At 49.7% G+C, this 23109-nt stretch overlaps 1 protein-coding gene across 4 annotated transcripts in view; it reads left to right on the forward strand.

Annotated features, from left to right (window-relative positions):
* ZBTB7C (zinc finger and BTB domain containing 7C) overlaps positions 1-23109 on the forward strand; it is a 106192-nt gene that overhangs the window by 76623 nt on the left and 6460 nt on the right. For 3 of the 4 annotated variants that reach the window (XM_085213085.1, XM_010725150.4, XM_010725151.4), the window contains 2 exons: positions 12232-12348; positions 20236-21429. In XM_085213085.1, the coding sequence (XP_085069211.1) occupies positions 20252-21429 (1178 nt within the window). In that variant the 5' untranslated portion in view covers positions 12232-12348; positions 20236-20251. Of the gene's footprint in view, positions 1-10663; positions 10799-12231; positions 12349-20235; positions 21430-23109 lie in introns of those variants that run through there. The other variant, XM_085213086.1, reaches the window with a different exon arrangement.

Genomic DNA, 23109 nt, shown 5'->3' on the forward strand with positions numbered 1-23109 from the left:
TCTTTGGTATTTATGTATTTATTTTCCATCTCTTCCCTTGCTGCTTAACAACACCAGGCTTTCAGAGAGGAGTAGTGAGGAGCTGGGAAATGTAGGAGGCATCCAAGTCTCCTCAGGCTGCTCTCATCTTCCCCGAGACTTCTTATCTGCCATATGGAAGGGATGTGCTCTTGACATCTGCAACCTGGAAAGTTTTGAGTTGCGGGAGAAGAGGAACCATCTGCACCTCTCCTAGCACATCTGTGATGCTTTGATTGGATGAAGAATTGGTTGCAAGGCTGTAGGCTTGCAAAAATGCAGGTCAAAATTATCATTGAAATGGAAACTATTAAAAACTGGGAGAAGAAGAAGTAAAGAAAAATAGGGAAGCTTGAAAACACCATGGGGTGATTGCTCTCTGTCACTCAGATGTGCTCCAAGAGCATTAACAACGCTGCTGGTTAAATTCATTACTTTAGAAGGCCATAGAGTCATAGAATCATTAAGGTTGGAGATGACCTCCATGATCTCCAATCCCAACCTCAGCCTATCCCCATTCCCAGTGACCAAGACTTAAATAGAACTATAGGATCATTAGGATTGGAGAAGATCTGCAGGATCCCTAAGCCCACCCTCACCATGCCCACTGACCACGTCCCCAGGTGCCATGTATCCACAGTTCTGGAATGCCTCCAGGGACGGGGACTTCACCACATCCCTGGGCAGCTGTGCCACTGCATCACCACTCCTGAGCAAAGGGAGAAGAAATTGTTTCTAATATCCAACCTGACCCTCCCCTGTGTCCATTGTGATAGGAGTGTCAGGCCCAGTATGGTGCCCCATGGGAACACAAGGAGGGGTCAGGTCCCCTCCTCGTCTCCTCTGACCTGAGCTTTTGGAGCAGGGATGAGAGGGTGAAATAAGGTCAGAGGAGAATTTCCCATCTAAACCTTGTCAATTTTTTTGAAATTCTGACTTTGATACTCAGTGATCCTGAAGATTTTCATAAACCTGAACTCCTTACATGCATTAAAGAACAAACACAGCAAAACAGATCCCATTCTCTGCATTACCCACTGCGTTTTGGCTGGAGGCACCCAAGCAACCTCACAGCATTAGCACTGACCCACACCTCACGCCAAGGTGCTCCCCCCCATTCCCAGCCTCAAATCCCATGTGCTCAGCTCCTGCTCCCCTGACCATATCAACGAGGAGAAGCTCAGGACGAATCAGTTAACAGAGCAATCTCACCTCCCTGCTCCAGTGTGGGGAATGGCTGAACTTAATCCCATTTACCCAGGGCTGAAAGCACTGTGTAGGGTTTGCTGCCCCTAGGGTAGGAGCACTGGGACCTTGCTCCTGGGTGTCAGTGAGCCCAGGGTTTTGCAGATGCTCTGTAGACATCTTCCTGCAGCACATCCCTGCCTCCTTGGCCAAGGGGAGCCTCGGGGAGAGCGCATAATTTCAGGGCTGGCAGTGCTGTCTGCACAAAGCTAGAGTTGGTTTCTATGATTACAGGGATAATAGCATGGGAAACCTGGCTGCAGAATGGCACGAGAGCAATTACAGTTGCAGTTCCCTGCAATTATCCCCATGCCCTGCAACGCAGCCCCCGGGGTTGTTCCTACAGCAGCACCTGGGGCCAGGCTGGGGGCAGGAGGACCCCAAAGAGGTCCAGACCCAAAGAGGGTCAAGGTTTGAGTGAGGCCAAAATGGTCCCCACTGCTCCCACTACAGAACCTGTTCAGTCGTGCCTGGTGGAAATCAGTTTGTTGGGTGTTGCACAGTGGAGGGAGGAAGAACGGGGACGGAGATCTGGGGAAGCCAGGGGTTTTGCTTCCCCGTGCACCCACAGAAAAGCACTTTGCTTCCTTATCCCTCAGCTGGGGATCTGCAAACATATAGCATGACAGGGATGCAATGGGAAGAAATCCATTAGAGCAAGGGAAATGCTCAAAGTCACCTACCCACAGCACTGCAAACCTTTCCCGGAGCTGGGCTGACCCCAGGGTGCAATATCATACCCTGTTTCACAACACTGCTTGTGGGCTTCTCTCTATCTTCGTGCCTAGTGGTAGAAAAAAGTGCAGTTTTTCTGGGATCTGGGGTTGATGGGGGATGCATGTGGGGTATGGGGTTCAGGGGGATGCATGTGAGGTCTGGGGTTCATGAGAATTGTGCACGTGGTCTGAGGCTCATGGGGGATGCATATGCAGTCTGGGGGTCATAGGGAATGCGTATGGGGTTGATGGGGGATGCTTGTGGGGTCTGGCTCCCCACGGTGCTGGCTGTGGGCAAGGTGCATCCAGCACCGTGCCTTGGGGCATTGCTCACCTGAGCACCGGGTGCCCTCGGCTCCTCCCAACTCTCATTGTGATGGATGGATGGTGTTGTGGAGAAGCGCTGGATGGAAAATAAATGTCAAGAATAAAAAGTGATGCTTGAAGGGCAGGAATAGAGCCTTTCCTGTGCGAGGAGCCGCGCTCCAGCTTGTGCTGTTTCAAATTAAGTTTTCAGTTTCCTAAAGGCAGCAGACAGTGCTTCACTCCATTCTGTCCCTGCTGTCATTAAAACTCGAGTGTGTTGTCTGGATACAGTATTTTGCCCTACCGTAAGAGCTCTAATCTTTTTTAGGACCATTTCTCGCCGCTATCTGCAGCCTCCCCGACCGCGGGGTGAAATACAATCGCTGTCTTCGGGAGCTGCACATCCCCTTTGTCTTCGGCAAAGGCAGAGGAAAATAACGACAGAGCAAACCGCCTGAATTTCCCCGTCCCCCTCCGCAGACGCCGTTTGTTGGGCTGCTTCCCCCGCTGCCACCCGCCTGTTGCAGGGGATGCGAGGAGCCTTCATTGTCTGCTGAACAATTCCCTGCAATTTGCTTTTCGCTTTTCCTTTAGGGCTCCTTGAATTCTTTTTACTCGGCGCTGCGTATTTTTAGCCGGCGCTCCGTCTCTCTGCTTCCCCGAACTGTTTGTGTTTGGAAAAGCCCCGGCTTTGCTGCTGGCGGTACCTTTGTGGAGCATTCCTCCTTGCCCACAAACCCTTCCCTTCCCCTCTCGCTGCTGGGAGCAGCGAGCTGCTGGCTTCTCCCATTTTCCAGTTCCTGCTGGGATCCCACAAACCCTGGGATCCCACTTTCCTCGGGGCCAGAATCCTCCTGCTTTTGCTCCTGCTGCCAGCTGAGCCCTGCCAGTCCCGATCTTTTGGGGGATTTGCACTGTGTCCCACTGTGTTGGATACTAGAATCAATTTATTTTCCAAAGGGTGGTGATGCAGTGGCACAGGCTGTCCTGGGAGGTGGGGGAGTTTCCCATCCATGGAAGTGTTCAGTGCTGGAGATGTGGCACTGGGGGACGTGGTCAGTGGACATGGTGGGATGGGTTGGGCTTGGGGATCTCAGAGAGCTTTTTCAACCTTTGTGATCCTATTTTTACATGATTCTGGCTTTGGTGCTGATGCCAGCATCGTCATGGTGCAGTCAGGGACCAGCACGTGGTGGCCACCACCTCTGTCTCCCAGCAGGGCTCCCAGCCCCAGCACTCATCCGAGCCCCAGGCAGAGAGCCAGCTCCCACTTATCCTCCAGGCAAGGTGGCATTGGGATTTGGAAGAGCTGACTCCAAATGTTGGCTCTGCCATGGGCTTCCTACATGGCCCAAGGCGAGGCACAGAGTATCTCTGTTCCTCATCTGTGCAAACCAGGTAATCTTTGTTTTCTCCCACTGTTTATTTTGAGTGTGTGTTTGGAGACAGGCTGCTCCTTTCCTTCTGTCTTGTTTGTACAGTGCTTGTGAAGCACTGAGCATCCTGCTCGTAGCTGCTGGGCAAAGAGTAAATGGTCACTGCAATTAGTGGTAGTCATCATCATAAAAATAATAATAAATCTTGCGCCTCGCTCTGTAAAAACCCAGTCTCATCTGAAGATGCTCCCAGCTACCATCAGCAAACAGTGTGTATTTATTTCCTCACCTTTATAGAATCACAGAATTGTTGAGGTTGGAAAAGAGCTCCCAGATCCCCAACCTCAACCCATTCTCACCATGCCCACTGACCACGTTCCCATGTGCCACATTTGCACGGTTCTTGAGCACCTCCAGGGATGGGAGGTTCTTGAGCACTTCCCTGGGCAGCCTGTGCCAATGGTTCTTTTTATCCTCCTCCTTATCTGTGCTGGTGACTGGAGGTGCAGCCCCAGCACTGTGTCTTTAATTCCCATTTTCATGAGCATCACTGCACTGTGGCTTAGGAGAAAAATGGGATCTCTGTTAATCTTGCTGCCAATATCTCAGAGCTGTTTCTGCTATTTCTTAATAACAAACTGCCTTTCTCTGTTGTCTTTCAACATCAGATGAGTTCTTGTTCCCATTTCCCTTTAATAAGTGTTATTTTGCTTCCATTATTACTCAATAGTAAAATCTCTTCCCGTCGACTTGGGCAGAAGTGGATTTACGGCTATGAAAATAAACTTGGGCGTGATGAGATCTTGTCATTTTATTATCTATAAAGTACTCCGCATGACTTTGTAGTTATCAGAATGTAATTATACATTTAGACTTTTCCACCGTCTCTGTTTTGTATTCTTCTTAAAAGGGAAATGATGAAAACTCAGAAACCCACTCTTAACTAGAATTTACAACACAACCACCATTGGCTTTACCCTGGCTTCTTCCAGGGGCAAAAAAAAAAAAAGAAAAAAGAAAAAATCTCCATCTGTCGGGACAGTGCAGATCTGCCCAACGTGGTGTTCATGTTTGGACACATCATTGGGATTTTTTTTTTTTCATGTGCGTTTCCTGGTTGGAGGTGCAGGATTTACTGCCGGGTGCTAATTGTCATCGGAGGTGCTGGGTGTGGGCAAATCGTTGTATAATGCCCGCACCCTTCGGGCGGCTCAGGGTGCGGTGCTGTCTTGGCCTCACCGTGCAGTTTAAGATGTATTATTACCCAAAAGCAGCACGCCCTTCCGTGCTCCTTTGTTTTTATTGGGATAGTTCTGGTCCTGCTCTCTGAGTACCCAGCATGGTTGCAGCTTGATGTTGGATGTCCAGCCAGCCCTGCTGCCCCTGTGGAGCTGTGCATGGGGAGCACATCAACCATCGTGGGATCACAGGATCAATCATCACGACATAGAATGATTACAGCTGGACTCAGTGATTTCTGAGGTCTTTTCCAACCTTCATGATTCTGTTGATGATTCTGTCACTTGGGTTGGAAAGGCCTTAAAGCCCACCCAGTTCCAAATCCCTGCCATAGGGACACCTTCCCGTAGACTGGGTTGCCCAAAGTCCCATCCAGCCTGGCCTTGAGCACCTCCAGGCACCTTCAATCAATCCTGGCACCTTCTCCATCCTGCAGTGAGACGCCTTTGGCACTGATACAAGGGCAGGTGGCGTGGTTGGAGACAACTGGGATGGGTGCTGGTTTGACCCAAGAGGAGCTCAGATCTTCCCACAATGGATGTGAAGTGGGAAGATGGGGTCACATGGATGGGAACATGCCATTGTTGCTTCCCAAAGTCAGTGCAGTTGCTTTGCACCTGTGCTTGAAAGGGAAGCATGAATTCTTTTTTAGGGACTTTGGGATGGTTTGCCCTGCGTAAGGACTTTCACGGGGCTTTCTGAATTTTGCACTTGGTGTCTGTGCCATTCCACCCGTCTGCCTTGGCTTCTCATTTCACCATCCCCTATGTCCAACCACGTTGGAACCAATCATTTCTCCAAATGGAGACTTTTCTTGCAAATTTCTTAGGTCAGAACTGTCCCATTGCTTTCTGTAAGCACATCACACGTCACACCTTCTCTACCCGAGCAGAAACCATGGTGGCTCATCCATCACTTCCACCTGGCATGGAGCACCCACCATGTCCGTGTCCTTTGCGCACCTCTGAGTCTCCTCTCCTCTCCCACCACTCTGTTCTCACTCCATGAAGGATGTTACTACTTTTTCTTGCCTGAAGTGTAGAGGCTGTGTTTAAATGACACATCCAAGGCCAACTCAGAGAGAAGTCTCACCTTCCCCATGCCACATGATTGACTAGGGGGGCAATGACGCAGCCCTCTTATTAGGGTAATATAATTTTCCATCTCAAATAGGAACTGGGGATGTTTTAATGATTGGGCTCATTAGGTGGACTTTCCACTTAAAGTGTCTGGCTGGCAATTAAGACTGGGAGAAGCATGACTGATGACCACACCTTCTGTGACTTAATGGGGAGTCTGAAGGCTGATCTTATTATCACACCGATACACTCTGTGATAAAAAAGAATTTAAGATACTCTCCAGAGATTTATGTGCCCATTAGGAAGCTGCCAGGAGAAGGTTAAGAGAACTTGTAAGGTCAAAGCCGAACAGAGGGAAATACTAAATGCTTGGGATCGGGGACAGAGGACCCAGTTTCTGCTCTTTGCTCCGCTCCTGACCCTTTACATGGTCCTTAATGCACCATTTGGTTTCTGGTTTCTCTCCTGTGCTGCTCACCCACCTGTTTCCAGGTGGATCTTGTCTCCTTTTTCCCTTTTTCAATAACAGTTTCCCCATCCTCAGGGCTTTAGTGTGCTTCTGCTCTTACCCACATAGTCGGAGGAGCAAGGACCACCTCCTATGGGAGACAAGGGATAAAAAGTGCATGGAGTGAAAGGAAGTGGTGTTCAGGGCAGGGAGGAGGCAGCTGAAATCTAAAGCAAAGAAAAAGGTTAGAGCCAAATTTCTATTCTCTTCCAAGAAATGTCCTCTTGGGTCCTCAGTGATTCCCCAGCCAATTCTGCCCATGTTAAAATGTGACCCACCATAATATTTTACTGAAGCCTGGTGTTTAATGGGCTGGAACTCATTGCAGAGCTCACAGTGCAGCTCCAAGCCTCCTGTTGGGGACCATTTTCCCAACATCAGTTTGGTGTGGCTTGTCATGATGTTGGCCTTGCTGATAGGTTGGACACCCTGGATACGAGAGCTGGCTCCTTCAGCTTCATACTTAGCTTTCATGTCCTTAAGTACAGTTGAGGAAATAATTCAGCAAAATACGTTTTAGTCCAACACAGAGTTTTGATGACATTAAACTCTCTGGCACTTGGGTCCATTTGGTCAGATTAATAGACAAATTGTCTATTGTCTAACGAGTGGAAGAGTTTCATTCCAACATGAGCCTGACTTGCACATGGAACCCAATTGATTTGCATCAACCCTCCCTTTGTTTTTAATTAAACATGCTCTATGACAGATGCCCAACACTGAGGCAGTGGAAAAAAGAAAACAACCCATATATTACTTAGATTTGTGTGAAAAATAACTGAATATGAAGGCACTGGCTTTATGTCTGTAAGGAATCCCTTCGAAGTTGATTTCTTTGACCTTGGAGGCTCTACGTAATTTCCCCTCCCCTCTCCCTTCCTTACTGTACTCCCATAATCTCCGTCCTGCTTCCTTCTCTTCCCACATTGCTCCGCATCCCTATTCATGTGTTTGAAGCTCTTAGGGGCAGTCTGGCCTCTCCCACCCATTTTCATCATCTATTCTCTTACCCAGGCTTCCCATCCTCAAGTTGCTCTTTCCTCCCTCCCCTTGGGAAATGGGAAATGAGGGAACCTTCACCTCTGCCTGGCCAAGTGTAACAGCACACTTGCTGCGTTCAGCAGGGGATGAGCTCCCTCCCTCTGCTTGGACAGCACAAGGACTCCACCCATAGCATTAGTCCTATAATCACAGAGTGACCTTGCTGGGCTGAACCACATCATGGGAAGGCTTGCAAACTGTTTGTAACTGCTTTTCCCTTCCTACAAACTCCACTGTCTTCTCTATCACCCCATGCTGTTCCCATGCTCGGTGGTTGGGGATGTACATCCAGTATAAGGGAGTGTCCTAGCATCCCACCAGCATCTAAAATGCTATTTTTTAATAAAGAGGTTTCGGTCAATGAAAAAACATCCTTCAGGTAGGATCTGGTGCCAAACTGAGTTGTTGGCAACCAGCCTGCAGCAGGGGGTTAGAACTGGATGAGCTTTGGGGGCTCTTCCAGCCGCACCATTCTATTGCTCTACGACCTTTGGGTTCCCTTCCAACCCAACCATTCAATGGTTCTGTGATCTTTGAGGTCCCTTCCAACCCAACTGTGCTATGGTTCTATGAATTTTATGCTATAAAAATTGCTACAGAGCTACAGTTTTGTGAGCTCAGAAAATGGGTTTCCATATCACTGTGGGTGGATGGGAACACATCAGTGGGACAAACAGTCTTAAGACCATAGAATCACGGAATCATTAAGGTTGGAAAAGACCACTAAGATCCCCAAGTCCAACCCCAGCCCATCCCCACCATGCTCAGTGACCATGTCCCCAGGTGCCACATCTACCCCAGTCTTCTTTCCAAAGAGCAGATCCAGCTCTGAGTAAAGGTGTGTACGCATGCACACCCTTACATGGGAATAAGTAGGCAAGAGAGTGGCAGGAACTGGAGGTTAAACACAACTCTCACCCAGCATTTATCCAAGCAAGGAAATTTCTGACTGCCTGTTCCCTAGGAGGGCAGAATATGAATATACTCCCCATGCAGGTAAATAGTCACAGCGATTTCACAAGGACTCGAATTCCTCCCATAGTGTGAATATGAGCTAAAAAAAGGGTAAGAGCGCTTGGTTTGATGGAGAACTGCTCTCCTTTGGCTGATCTTGCCAGGCTGCAGAGTTCATTTTTCCACTGACACATCTCTGATAAAGAGCATGTGGCACAGGGAGCCAAGTGATTGTGTTGTCATGGCAAAGCCGAGCGAAAGAAGAGCAAGATTTAACATCGAGGATGCTCGGAGGCTGGGAGGAAAATGGCCCACAGCCATAAGTCATGCAGCATAGCTGAGATGGGCTATGCATTTTTTGCCAAGTGCGGGCTGCTTGGTGACTGACATGAAATGGGCACAGGGTTTGGTCCAAGTCTTGGTGGGCACAATTCCACGTCGCAGAAACCAGCGGTACCAGTGACGCTACTGCTGACAGCCTCCACAGAGAGATGAGTTGTCAGATTGGCCCTGAGGTGACAAAAAATAACAATCTGGAGAATTTCACATCAAGAGACCTTCCTTCTATTGAGCAGAAAGAAGAGAGGGTGACCCTGAAAAGCACATGACTATGACAAGGTGTTTAATGTGCTCCGGAGCGGTTGGTTCCATAGCAATGCCTGCTGGGGATGGGGGGCTGAGATGGTTGCAAAGCAGGGGAGCCCTGCAGGGAGACCAAGGATGCACTGCACACCTCTTTCTGTGCAGCCACTGTGGGCTGTGATGCAGCACTGCCCTGTGAGCACAAAAGGAGTTCTGCCTCCACCACCGCCCATCCATCACCTTCTCACAAGCCTGGAAGCAAAAAGAAGGAGAAAAAAAAAAAAGGAATCACGGGAAAATAAAGAAGCACTGCAGCCAGCGAGCTGTCCTCCGTATTCCACAATTCTATAAATTTCGTTCTTCCCTTCCTCTTTAATCACCAGGCATATAAAACACGCTTGCAGGAGAATCATATTCTCCCCATTAAAGTTTCAGGGGAGAAATACCGGTCCCATCTGCCTGTTCAGCAAAGCAGGGCAGAGCAGGGCCGTTTTCCTTTTCTCCTCCCAATCTGCTTTATGGCAGGAATTGTCTCTTTTAGGGCTGGCCATTCATAGCAGTTTCTCATTGCAGGCTCCTCATAATTATATGTGTCCAGGGGATCCGCGTCATCCGTGCGCCTTTTGGATGGGCAGGAGAAGAAAGCATCCTTCCCATCTCCTAAGTGACCCCCAGGGTCTCCTCTGTGCTCTCCTAAGGCTGTCACAGACAAACGGCTCGGATGGTTATTGATAACCGTGCCCTCGGAACTCCTTCCTTGTGCAGAAGGACACGGCCCTGTTTTTGCCACGGAGCCTCATCCTTATGCAGCGGCACTCAAAATACTGAGGACTGAAGCTGGCTGCAGATTTATGCTCCTGCTCTGCTGCTGTTAAGGTTGCCCAGCTCTGTGCGTAAATCTGAGCGTGCCGTGCTTAGGGCAGTGTGCATTTCCAAGAAGCAGCAGAAGGGATGGGCTGCCAATCACTGCACATCACTGCAAGGCGCTGCCAATCACTGCACATCTCTGCCAATCACTGCACATCACTGCAAGGCACTGCCAAGTACTGCAAGCCAATGCCAAACTCAGGCTGTTTTGTTTTTTTGCTGGGCGAGAGCAGCCACAGAGGGATGTGTGTTCTCCTTCCTGATGGCTTGGCCACAAAAGCAGCTCTTTTTTGTTTATTTTTGGGGCAAGAAGATGTTTGGCTTGACGTTGGTTCAGGTTTTTATTTTTAAAGCGTCATATGAGAAATGCAGCAAGAGGAAACCACACTCTGTTCCTTAAAATAAATGGAAGGAAAGACAGTGCTGTGCAAATATTCTCTGATGCACGCAATTGGTGTGCATGCCACAGAAGATGTTGCACTGGGTCATATGTTTTCCTATGCACCATGCTTCCATAAGGCTTGGTGGGGTGCTGGGGCTTGCAAAGTGCTGTAGCTTGCAACATGCAGGAGCTCCATGGTGATGCCCTCTGCAAGGGGGAGAGCACCCCTCTGTTCCCCAGGAATGCCAGCAATGCTCCCAACGCCTGGCACTGGCCTCAGGGCGGGCTTAGCAAACAGAGGCAGTGGTCAGGACTTGCTGTGAGTGCAACTGCAAACATTGCTGAAGTGCCAGCTTGGGTGAGGAAAGCCCCGGCTCCTGTTTGATGCTGGTGTGCTGCTTTGAAGTGCATTGCTGGTGAGGTGCTGGGTCCCTCCCTGCCCATGAGACTAATGGAGATAGGTGCATACACATGAAAACGCAAGGTAAGAAAAAAGAAAAATACACAACATGAAATGCAGGGTATTTGGGAACGTTTTGATGGGTTTCATGGGGCAAATGGGGAGAATAAATCATTGTGCTAATGGGGGGCATTTGTGGAACAACATAATGTGTATTAGGAATGGCAGAGATGAGAGGGTGGATGAGTGGATGAAGAGGTAGACTTCCAGGTGTCTTGTTTTACTGTGGCCTTTTAACTCCCTTTAGAGAACAACACGTTTAAGCAGAGACTGACATATCTGAGCAGTGAAATGCAAAACGCAGGTAGAGAAATGATAGGGAAACAGAAACATAGAATGGTTGGATTGGAAGGGACCTTGAAGGTCACAGAATCATAGCATGGCTGGGTTGGAAAGGACCTTGAAGATCACAGAGCCATAGAATGGTTGGGCTGGAAAGGACCTTGAAGATCACAGAGCCATAGAATGGTTGGGCTGGAAAGGACCTTGAAGATCACAGAGCCATAGAATGGTTGGGTTGGAAGGGGCCCCATAGCCCTCCACCTGCTCAGGCTGCCAAGCCCCATCCATGGCCTTGGACACCTCCCAGGATGGTGCTGTGTCCCCAGCCCACCTCTTGTGCTCTCCCTGTAAGCCAGGAGCTGTCAGTAAATCCCATGCCAACATCTTCATGGTGCAGCTTGCACACCTGGACCTGCTCACTTTTGATCTGGCTGGAAAACTATTCTGCATATAACTGGAACTTGTCTCTACAGTGCTGCAGACCCAGAGTAGCATCACTGAAACCCCTGGATTCAGTGCATGGTCACACCAGTTGAAGTAAGAACACGTTTACCCCAGAAAAGCCCAACCAAAGCGTAAAATTCATCTGTTGAGCCCCAGCAGCCAAGTGCTGGCTGCAGGCAGTGCCCTTTAATCCAAACTCTCCTCTGGACTTCTCCTTTGAGTCCAGGCACGTGAGCAGCTCCAGTGTCCCTGGGAAATGTTTCCTTGTAAAGCCTTTGTGAACTCGTTGCATGCGTTTATGCCACAGTTATCACGCGTGTAATTTAGGCTGACATCGTAATGACAGCACGGCGAGTTCAAAATGGAGCAGTAAATATAGTTGTTAGGGGGAAAAAAACAAAAAGATCCCTGCCCATCGTCCCGAATGCCTCCTCACGTCATGGGAGGGTACAGATGGAGTCCAAACACCATCAGCAATTCTGGGTCCCAGCTGGAAGCTGCCTGGAGTCCAGGGCAGCCAAAGCAAACAGGCAAGAGCAGCTCTCTTTGTGGGGCAGAGCTCTCTTTGCAGATCAGAGCTTTTTCTCCTGATTTCCTTTCTTTCTGGGGGAGAGCGCCCTGCACCACCCCATCTCCTGGAACCATCTGAACAGTTAACCCTACTGACTGCCTGCTATTTCTCCATGTGCTCAAGCTGTCTAACAGGAGATCTTTTCTTCTGCTTTTTCCAGGTTAAACCCTGTGTTTCCCACTGGCTGTGGCTGCATTCACCATTCTGGGCCCTGCTAACACACACACATCTGCAGGACCGGGACAATTAATTCAGCTGCCTTTCAGCTTTCCAGCAGGTTGGTACGGAAACCAGGGGCTCTGCTTGCAGGAGGAGCTAAGACACAAATAAGGTCTGAATGTGACCCCTGATCTGTAGTTAAATTGCTCCATACCTTGAGAGATGGATCATATTGTCCCCTGCAGACAGGAAGCTGTCTTTGGATATGCAGTGCCTGGCCACACGGTGAGGTTATGCTCATCTGTTACCTCTGGTCTTTAGAGAGCTCATTAGCTGCTGGGTTCACATAGCAGAAGACTGGATGAAAGCACTGTTCCTTCCCCAGCTGTCCTTGCGGCGGATTCATGTTTGCTTTGCAAAACATTCAGCTCTTGGGCTGGGGATCTGTGTGCCTCAGAGATTCACGTGGGCAGGAAGAGTGATGCAGAAAAGTCTGGCTTTGCAAGAAAATGGTCGTAGAATCACAAAATGGTTGGGTTGGAAGGGACCTTGAAGATCACGGAGCCGTAAAATGGTTTGGTTAGAAGTCACCTTGAAGATCACACAGCCATAGCATGGTTTGGCTAGAAGTGACCTTGAAGATGACAGAATCATAGAATGGTTAGATTGGAAGGGACCTTGAAGATCACAGAGCCATAGAATGGTTGGATTGGAAGGGACTGCGTGTGACTAGGAGGACACTCGTATGGGTAGAAACTGGGTGGATTTCATCCCAAAGATGTTCTCTCCTTTTTGCTTTGGGGTTTGCCATTGGCATTTCTTTTGGAAAGGTGATAGTATGACAGGGTGGCCTGGGAAATATCCACAAGGCTAGGACCACATCAACAAAACCATCATGCTTAAGAGTTAAGTTAGAGGTGGTGCTGTAACAGTCAAACTGACCCAAATTATCCTGGGTTAAATTACCATGGGGAGACACTGGCATCTTTTAGGGGGTCAGCTGTGTGGGGCTGGGTGCCTTCTGCAGTCCACGATTCTATGGAATTTTTGCCCCATGGTGGGGTTGGCCATGGGAGCATAGGCTGAAGCCAGGACCCTCTTTCAGGTTATGGCTTTAAATTGTACCAGGGGAGGTTCAAGTCAGATATTAGGAGCAATTTCTTCTCCAGGGTCATCAGGCACTGGCACAGGTTGCACAGGAAGATGGTGGATTCCTCATCCGTGGAGGTGTTCCACAACTGTGGAGATGCGGCACTGAGGGATGTGGGCACAGTGGGGTGGGTTGGAGTTGGGCTTTGGGATCTCGGGATCCTTCTCCAACCTTCACGATTCCGTGATTCTGTGATTCTGCTCCTGACGCAGAGAACCGAGCAGAGTTCCTGCAGGCTGCATTGCTGCTCTGCAGAGTCACCTTGCAGAAACGAATCTGCAAAGCCACTTCTGCTCCCCGCTGCGTGTCCCTGTGGGAGCTGCTCTGCACTGGCCGTACCGGAACATCCGTATGCTTAGAGCTAAGGGCTTTGACAGCAATTAGAAATGAAGCAGGAAAAATCATGTTTTCGGAGGAAAATCCCCCCCCCGTGTAGGCGAGGCCGTCAGTCCCCGTGTTGGAGCCTGCCCATACCTGCTGCCAGCCGGCCCCATCCTGCTCCAGCACCGCTGCAGCTCCGCTCCTCGCTGCGTTCCTGCACCCCACGCCCAGCACCAAAATAGCGATCCCCCCCCCCCTCCTCCCCACCCTCCCGTGACTCAGGCGGCCAGCAGCACCACGCACATCTGCTTCTCATTCCGTGTGCTCCGACCCTTTTATTTATACTCCCCGAGCCCTTCCTTTGGCATTTCTCTCTCGGGATGGAGAAGAAAACAGGGAGCGGCTCCAAGGCTTCCCTCTCCTTTCCCCAGCTTCTTTGGGACCCCCGGCTGGACCCTCCCAGCTCCATGGGGGTATTTATTGCACAGTAAGGCTGTGCCCGGCGCCTTGCCCGGTCCATTGCAATCTGTCCACCCGGAAGGCCAGCAGCCAAACCAGTTTTCCGTGGTTGAGTCGGGCACATTTTCCGCCGTGTTTTTTGTCAGGAAGCAAACCCACCCAATGTGTGCGCCGCTCAATGGGAGCCTTTTTGTGTGTGGGTTTTTTTTTTTTTTTTTTTCGTTGTTGTCGTTGTTGTTGTAATTCCTTTTCCTCTCTCTGGCTGTGGCGAGGAGTGGAGGGGCTGCCCCAGGGTGAGCACAGGAGAGCTCAGAATGGGAGGAAATGTGTGGGTTTTTTTTTTTTTGCCATTTTTAAGGCCATACACACATCCCATGCTGGAGGTGCAGCTCCCTTGGCACCAAGGTGGGGACGAAGGAAAGCAGCCAAAAACACATGGGCTAAAATGCCACCATCACCATCACCCACCCCGTGAAACCCCAGCGAAGCACTGTAGAGGTGCTGGAGAACGTGGTTGAATGGCTCAGGGTTCATCCTGCTGGGACACATGAGGATTTTCCTCCTGTTCTCTCTTTTATTTTCTCTCCTTTGGGATTATTATTATTATTATTATAATTCCCATTTGAGTGGAGCGGTTGCACAGGATGAATGGGAAGACGGCTGCCTTATGCTTGATGTGCTTTGCTCCCCTCAGAGGACTTATGTGCACACAGACCTATAGGCGCACGTGTGTACATGTATATTTACACCCCACTGGCATAGGAAGTGGAAATGTGCAGACACCTGGATCGTGTGCTCTATTGGTGACGCCACGCTCAGAAGTGTTCTGAACACCCAGGTGTGTCCTGGAGAGCAACAGGGCTCGAGTAGAGCCCTGCAGAAAGGATTCTTGTTGGGCATGAAGCACCTTCAGCAGTGCAGCGTGTCCCAAAAACAAGCAGAGAGGAGCAAAAGGGATGCAGGGCACCCTAGCCTCCAACCAGCCCCAGCCTCATTACCCAAGAAGCTGCTTCATTAAAAAGAAGAAATGTTTGACAACGAAGGCAGCAAGGACTGGAATCAGTTGCCCAAAGGAGTTGTGGATGCCCCATCCCTGGAGGTGTTCAAAGTTGGTTGGATGGGTTTTTGGGCAACCTGATCTGCTGAGAGGAGTTCCTGCCTGTGGTAGGAGTTGGAATTAGATGGTCTTTAAGGTCCCTTCCAACCCAAACCATGCTGCAATCCTATGATGGGGGTCAGGAGTTGGATCAGAATGACTTTAAGGTCTCTTCCAACAAAAAAAAACATGCATCCATGTTGGATGCAACCACCTCATACTCGCTCCCATAGCTTTTCCCACACCATGGCTAATTCATTCACCCCAGCCCTGTGAGTTGGTGCAGCCCTCAAAGCACCATCTAGAGCAAGGCTGTGCCTTCTGTACAGCTCCAGTAATTATGTTTATTTGCCTGCTCAGGCTCGTTTATCACTGGGATCCCCCTTTGCCAAAACCTGCTCAGCACAAGAGATGGCCCCGTAATATGGCATTCGGTTTTAAACCAGCTGCTGCCCACAGTGACCTACAGCTCCTGCTTTTGGAGATTTATATGAACTCTAAAACTGGAAAGGGTGCTGGGTAATTTCAAGAAGCCAGAAAAAAGAAAAGCAGCCCTTCAATTATAGGAAGCAGTGAGCTAAGCTCTGTTCTTGCCAGAGCTCCTCTTTGCTTTTATCTGGGACCCCAAAAATGTTTTCAGCATCCACATTGCATTGGTCCCACCGTGTGTGGGGCTGCTGGATGGAATGAAACGTGGGATTCACTGGGTATCCAAACCCAAGCTTTGTCCTGGAACCAAGGAGCTGGATGTGAATTGGTGCTCAGGTTGGGCTGTGACCTTGGTGCCAGTATGGGGATGCTGGGACTTTGGGGATGGTGCCAGTAGAAATAACCAGAAATCTCACAGTCTAACTTAAGTCCCTTATGTGTTTGGGGCTGTTGCAGCTGATGGCAACCAGATCCTACAGAAGGTCATCAAGTCTGAGTCTTATTTTCTGTATGGGTTCTGGAAACGGGAAAGAATGGCTGTTACTAAAACAGAGAAGTGCTAAAGTACAACACTGCCAGGACTGATGGGCTGGAAGGGGTTCTCCAACCCCTTTTACTTTGGATTCCCTTATGGGACTTCATGTGAATTTTGTTTTTGGATGAATCAAGGAATCTCTGATGTTGGAGAAGACCCCAAATACTAAGTAGTGTGTGTAGGGTCCCTGCAAGCTCAGCGTGCCAGTGAGATGGTAGCTGTTAATAAGGGTAAATCCTGGTGTGCTCAGGGATTTTACTCCAAGTGTTGATACTTGGAAAATCTGGTTAGTGTTGGAGAGCTACCATGCTAGAGGCCACCCATGTGATCTCAATCCCTGAAGCGTTATTTACGTGACCAAACCCTGTCCCCCTTCCCAGCAGCAGCCCATAATGCCCCCTCCAATCCTCACTCTGAGCATCCTCCCAGTCAGCGTGACCCTGTTTGCATCCTTCCTCACACAAAAGCATCACCTTAGACACCTCTGCCCTAGTCTACCTTGCCTAGATCTAAGCAAAAGCATCTTTTTTTTTTTTTTTTTTTTTTTTTTTGGAGAGGGGGAAGGGAATGCTCGGTTTTGGGTGGAGAATCCTATTATGAGCCATTTTCCTGGCTCAGCCTCGCTGTCCCAGGGCAGGATTTGTCCCAGAGGCAACGCCGCTCCCCGTCAGCTGGCAATATTTCCATTGAACTGCTCCCCTCCCACCGCACCCCTGGGCCTGCCGTCCGTCATCCCCATGAGAAAGCCGATGATTCCCCTGCAGGGAGGCAGCGGTGGGTGCTCAGCACCAGGGCAGAGCGATGGAGGTGAAGCCCCACCTTCCAGCCGCAGGGAGAAGCACTGGGTGCGAAGGCGGGTGGTTAATCACACCTTGTGCCGGAGACAAGATGTTCAGTGGGGAGGCGTGCTTAGGGAAATATTTGCCTTTGTGGTTTTTACATCCTCCTGCCCTTCAACATGATCCCAGCACTCACTCTGAGCCTCTGAGGATGGAGTGTGAGTGGGTCTGTGCTGGGAGAGTTGTCCACCGCCGTCCCCCCATTCCTTGTTGGTGGATAAGTCATGGGAAGGGGGGAAAGAACTTTTCCAAGGCAGCAGTGGCGTGGGAGCATCCCTGCTGATGCAGAACATCCCCAGTCTGGAGCTGTGCAAATCAGCGTATCTGACAGAAAGGAGCTGTTCTGTTTTGACAGATGAGGGTAATCTCACATGCACATCTTAATTGCTTCATTAGGAAGGTGCAAATAAACCCGGGGTAAAAAGGGCTGTACATGAAGGGCTGGTGGATGGAGGAGGGAGAGCAGCCAGCCCACCCTGGCTGCAGGGATTGGGAAAGAGCAGCGGGAAAGAAAAGAAGGAGCAGAGCCAAAGTGTCAATCCCTTGAGTGCTGAGCACCACAGACACAGGAGTTTGCATGAAAGGGAATGGGGATGAGCAGAGCAGCTTGGATCCTGCTGCTGCCTCACCTGCAGCTGGATGTGGTCCATATCCCTTTGGGATGCTTTGCTGGATGGTTGGATTATTCAGATCTCAGACAGAGCTTCTGCCTGCAGGGACTGAGCACTGAGGATGCTATGCTCCATGAGGAATGGTGTGGTTGCATTTGGGATGAGTTTGAGCAGTCCTGTGGGTGTGCATCAGAGGTGGCTATTCTTTCAGATTGGGGCATTTCTTTCAAATGTGGGCATTACTTTCTAAGTAGTTCCATGTGCCTGCTCCTACACGATGGAAGTACGACCAATATAGAATCACAACGTTGGAAAAGACCTCCGAGATCCTCAAGCTCAACCCCAGCCCACCTCCACCATGCCCACTGACCATGTTCCCAAGTGCCACGTCTCCATGGTTCTGGAACACCTCCAGGGACAGGAACTCCAACACCTCCCTATTTAGCATGCCAGTGCCTGACCACTCTTTGGAGAAAAACTCCAACCAACCTGAGAGCAGCATCTTGCAGGACCCTTACATGAGAAAATAAGGCTTTTTTTTTTTTTTTTTTTATTTTATTTTATTTTTTTTTATGTGAAAGAAGTGAATGAGTTTGAAGCATTCCCATAAATGCAGTGACCTCAGCCTGGTCAGAACATGGCTACGTTAGGTGCCCTCCACCTTTTCTCCTTCCTAAGTTTATTTTATCAGTGGGATTTTCTGTGTAGCTCCGTGAGATTGGTTCAGGATTTGTGTGGGGGAGTGACATCTTTCCTCAGACACTGGGGCTGTGGATGCTGGTTTTGTGCCTGGGATTTCTAAGGACCCCACCCTGTGCTTGGGAGGAGGGAGAGGAGGAAGCTGGAGGAAGGCTCTGCTCCCACCCAGCCCAGCAGTCCTTCCCCAGGCATGGGAACCACAAGGACACTTCTCAGCCTGAGTGCCCAAGGGGAAAAATGCCCTCTCTGCAAATTTATGTAAATGAATTACCAGCATTGTCTTGCTTCCTACCCACCTCCAAACTATCCAAATGAGATAAAATCACCTTTAATTTGCTGGCATCCTGTGAAGTTATTGCTTTCCTGAGTGCTTTGCTTAACAGAACCACATCACGAGAGGACCGGGAGGGGAAAACAAAGGAAAATGAGTCCATTTACACCAGCGGGAGCTGTGCGTTGTTTTAGAAGCATAGCATCACAGAATGATGAAGGTTGGAAATAACCTCTAAGATCACTAAGTTTAACCTCAGCCCATCCCCGCTGTGCCCACTGACCATGTGTAGGCACAACATCTGCCCTTTCCAATCCTTGTTAACACGGGGAGTCACAGCAGTGTTCCTCCTATCTTCCAATTCTAGTTCTCTTGCTCTCTTGCTGATGATGCCTGAACTGGAGAGGATAGACCCAAGTGTCTGGGGAGAAGTGAGGATACCTCTGCAAACAATTGTCAGGGTGGTCCGGTGTCTTGGTTTTGATATCTTCTGCACTCAGAGCGTGATCTGGTGGTTAGTGATTAACGTAGACTGACATGAAGATGCATTTCTTCATGTGACAACCTTTTCGTGCTAATTCTTCTTCCAAACAAAAATGAAAATGACCAAGACTGCAACAGACATTTAATTTCTCTTACTGTTTTCATCATGGAATCACTAAGGTTGGAGAAGACCTCTAAGATCCCCAAGTCTAACCACAGCCCATCCCCACCGTGCCCACTGACCATGTCTCATTTTAGGATATCTTAAGGAGATACCTTTGTGTCTCCTCCTTCCGAGAGACTTCAGGGAGTCCTTCAGGGACTGTTTATGATCATACACTCACCTTGGAGAGCACATCAGATTTGCTTTCGTTTATGGGCAGTTTAAAAGGAGATCTTCTACGGAGCTGGCACATCTGGTTAACATGGTGAATCCCAGCATGCTGTAATGAATCAATTTGTTTCAGACAACAGCCATAATTAGCACGGAGCTGATGCTCAGGCTAGGGGATGCAAAGCTGCATCTTCAGTCCTTGGCCACAACCTCCAGACCTGTGGCACCTGGTCCTGTGCCAGGGAGTCCAAGGACGGGACTGGAACAATCACAGCTCCTGGGTGAAGTCAGTCCCCAAAGCGTCGTATGGAAGGGAGGGCACTCCCTGCACAGTCCCGTTTTGGAGGTGTAGGTGCCAACACTCAGCAGTATGAAGCAATGCAGCATAACCTTTTCTCCACACAGCAGATCCAGTGTGTGTCTGGAAAGATGTTGGCTGTGGGAGGATGTGGAGGAAGCACAATGGGGAGGGACTCGTTGCACAAAGTTCCTGGGGGAAGGGTGTGCAAGAGGAGCATGTGATGGTTATGAAAGGTGGAGAGGGTGGGGATTGAGGAGGAAGGAGACAGAAGAAGTAAGGGAGAGGGAAGCAGAATTAAATCCCAGAGGATGTGGAAGGGTTTAAAGGTAATGCAGAGACAAAATGGAGGCAGGTGATGGTGGAGGTGTGAGTGAGGCAATGGGGAGGAGGACACTATGGGGAGGCAGGGTTGTTTGGGTGTTACCGATTGGAAAACCCTTGCTCATGTCCTGCTGTCTGTGTTCTGTCCCGTCCTAGGGCACTAAATGAGAATATGGCCAATAGCATTGAAGATCTTATTGGGATCCCATTCCCAAACCACAGCAGCGAGGTCCTGTGTGGTCTAAACGAACAGCGACATGATGGTCTCCTCTGCGATGTCATCCTCATCGTCCAGGACCAGGAGTACCGGACCCACCGCTCTGTCCTTGCTGCCTGCAGCAAGTACTTCAAAAAACTCTTCACTACCGGCACTTTAACTGACCAGCCCTATGTTTACGAGATTGACTTTGTCAAGCCTGAAGCACTTTCTGCCATCCTCGAGTTTGCCTACACCTCAACCCTCACCATCACCACCTCCAACGTCAAGCACATCCTCAGTGCTGCCAAGATGCTGGAGATCCAGTGCATCATTAACGTCTGCCTGGAAATCATGCAGCCCAGCAGAGGGGAGGAGGAGGAAGACGACAAAGAAGACGAAGATGACGACGAAGACGAAGATGAAGATGAGGAGGAGGAGGAGGAGGAAGAAGTGGAAGATTTTGTCAATCAGGAGAACCTGACTGATGGCCCAGAAGTAAGCTGTCACCAAAGTCCTTCCAAGTCTGATCTTACTGAAGAAGCGTTTACCGAAGCACCTAAAGACTTTCCAAATCACTACCCGGCCAACAACTCCTCTGGGCACTTGGGCGTGATACGAGACTTTTCCATCGAGTCCTTGCTGAGGGAAAACTTGTACCCCAAGGCAAACATCCCTGAAAGGAGGCCAGCCCTCTCTCCTTTTGCCCCTCCCTTCTTCCCCCATCTGTGGAATGGTGATTTTAGCAGCTTTCCCCAACTCGAAGAGCCGCAGATAGACAATGGCCCCTTGGATCTGGTGATCAAAAAGAGGAAGATCAAGGAAGAGGAGGAGAAGGAAGAGCTGCCTCCGCCTCCTTTCCCTAATGACTTCTTCAAGGACATGTTTACCAACACCCCAGCAGCTCCCTTAGGGCACATTAAGGCAGAGACCGACTACAGCGCTTATCTCAATTTCCTCAACGCTACCCAATTCGCAGGAGTTTTTCCTCCATGGCCCCTGGAGGAAGAGAGGAAAATAAAGCCCAAGGCATCCCAGCAATGTCCCATCTGCAACAAAGTCATCATGGGGGCTGGGAAGCTGCCCCGGCACATGAGGACCCACACAGGGGAGAAGCCGTACATGTGCAGTATCTGTGACGTCCGCTTTACCAGGTGTGCACCCGGCGTGCTGGGGGGTGGGGGAGGCTGGCTCCGGAGCTGTTTGTCCCTTTTGTCCCCAGAAACATAGCAGAGAGAGCAGGGCCTGGTCCCCGACCCTTTGAGAAAGTGGGAGGGAGAAGAGGGAAAGAAAGAAAATGAACTCACCCATTTTGGTGAGCTGTAGATCATAGCTGCTCATCGGACAGAACTTAAGGAACCAATGGGATATTTTCAATCTCATCGTCATTTAGCACAATGGGAAAAGAGGGAGCTGGAAAACAGATGGCAGCCTGTGGCCAGAGAGCCAAGAGAGCTTCATCCCTACCACGCTGGGAGATGCGTTGAGTGGGAAGGGCACTGAGTGGAGGGAAGTCATTAGTTTGGGTTTGTGCATCATTTTGGCGTTGCTGTAGGCACCAATCAAATTACGCCTGTTTGATTATGACTGTGCTGTGCTTTCTGAGGCTGGAGCAGTCCTAACGATTGCATTTTGGTTTGCAAGGGTTGGATTCATTGCCTCTGCCATCGGCACCCCCTGACATCTCTGCATCAGCCTACATGGCTTGGGTACCTCACGTTGGGTGAGACCAGGCCTAAAGCCATGCTGCCCACAGATAGGCACCACTGCACCTCTCTGCACCCCAGCAGAGCCCTCAGAAGTGAAAAAGTAGAGCAGGCTCCAATAGAACTATGCACATGTCATGCTGCAGCTTGCTCTGAAAGTCTGGGCACATTTAACTGTAGAGCAAAGACAAATAGATTCCTGGACCTGCTCTTGCTGGATATAATTAATATCTAATGAGTACAATCTTTACCATAATAATAATAATAAAGCTTTCTGACAGGGGGATGGTGCTTCAGCTCCCGGCTGTGAGCTCCATTAGGCTGAGCCAGAGGACAATAATACAGTGGGCAAAGCAGAGATGGTGACAATGGCTGGGTCCCCGGGGTGCTTCATGTTCAGCCTCTTTTCTTCTCTCCGCTCTGTGATAACATTTGAGCAGAATTTATGTAGATGATGAGCAAAACTATGTTTCCACGCTCCCAAAAATAAGTTTCCGTGCTCCTTTCCATCTACGTGGCAGCTTCTGTGTTACGATGCATTGCCACCATTCCCATAACGGGGATAATCTGGAGGCTGTAGTGTACAGCTCCCCAAATCTGATAGGAATGACAGCTGTATCATTGGCTTTGGCTGGGGAAACTGAGGCACAGAGTGATGTTAGCACTGCGAAAATGTCTAGGAAGGCTCAGAGGAGAGCTTGGGTATCCTGACCTCTGGTCCAAGCTGTGATAGAAGGGCTGGGTCAGCAACATGGAGGAGGAGTACTGTGGGTTGGTTTTCTGGATGAATCCCTCCTGTGCATCCTTTCTGCACTTGTGGAACTGTGCAGGAGCAGAATTATATAGAGAGATACAGAGAATGAGTTTTTCGGCTGGGGCTCCCCCAAACACCCCACTGGACGCAATCACCATCACTTTGTGGGTTTTCACATTTAGGATCTGCCTCTTTCACTCCCCTCTCCCAGGGCCATCTGCCCTCAGGACTTCATTTAATAGCTCGTTAATTGTTTCAACAAAGACTGATCAGGTTCTGGTCTGCTGTGGTGCACTGCTGAAGCCCTATAGAGAACGCTGCAAAAAGTTCAGCTTTCCTACCTGGACAGCCCCAGAGGGCTCAAGGAGAAACTA

Source organism: Meleagris gallopavo, chromosome Z, assembly GCF_905368555.1.
Source record: "Meleagris gallopavo chromosome Z, MGAL_WU_HG_1.1, whole genome shotgun sequence".
Lineage (NCBI taxonomy): Eukaryota > Metazoa > Chordata > Aves > Galliformes > Phasianidae > Meleagris > Meleagris gallopavo.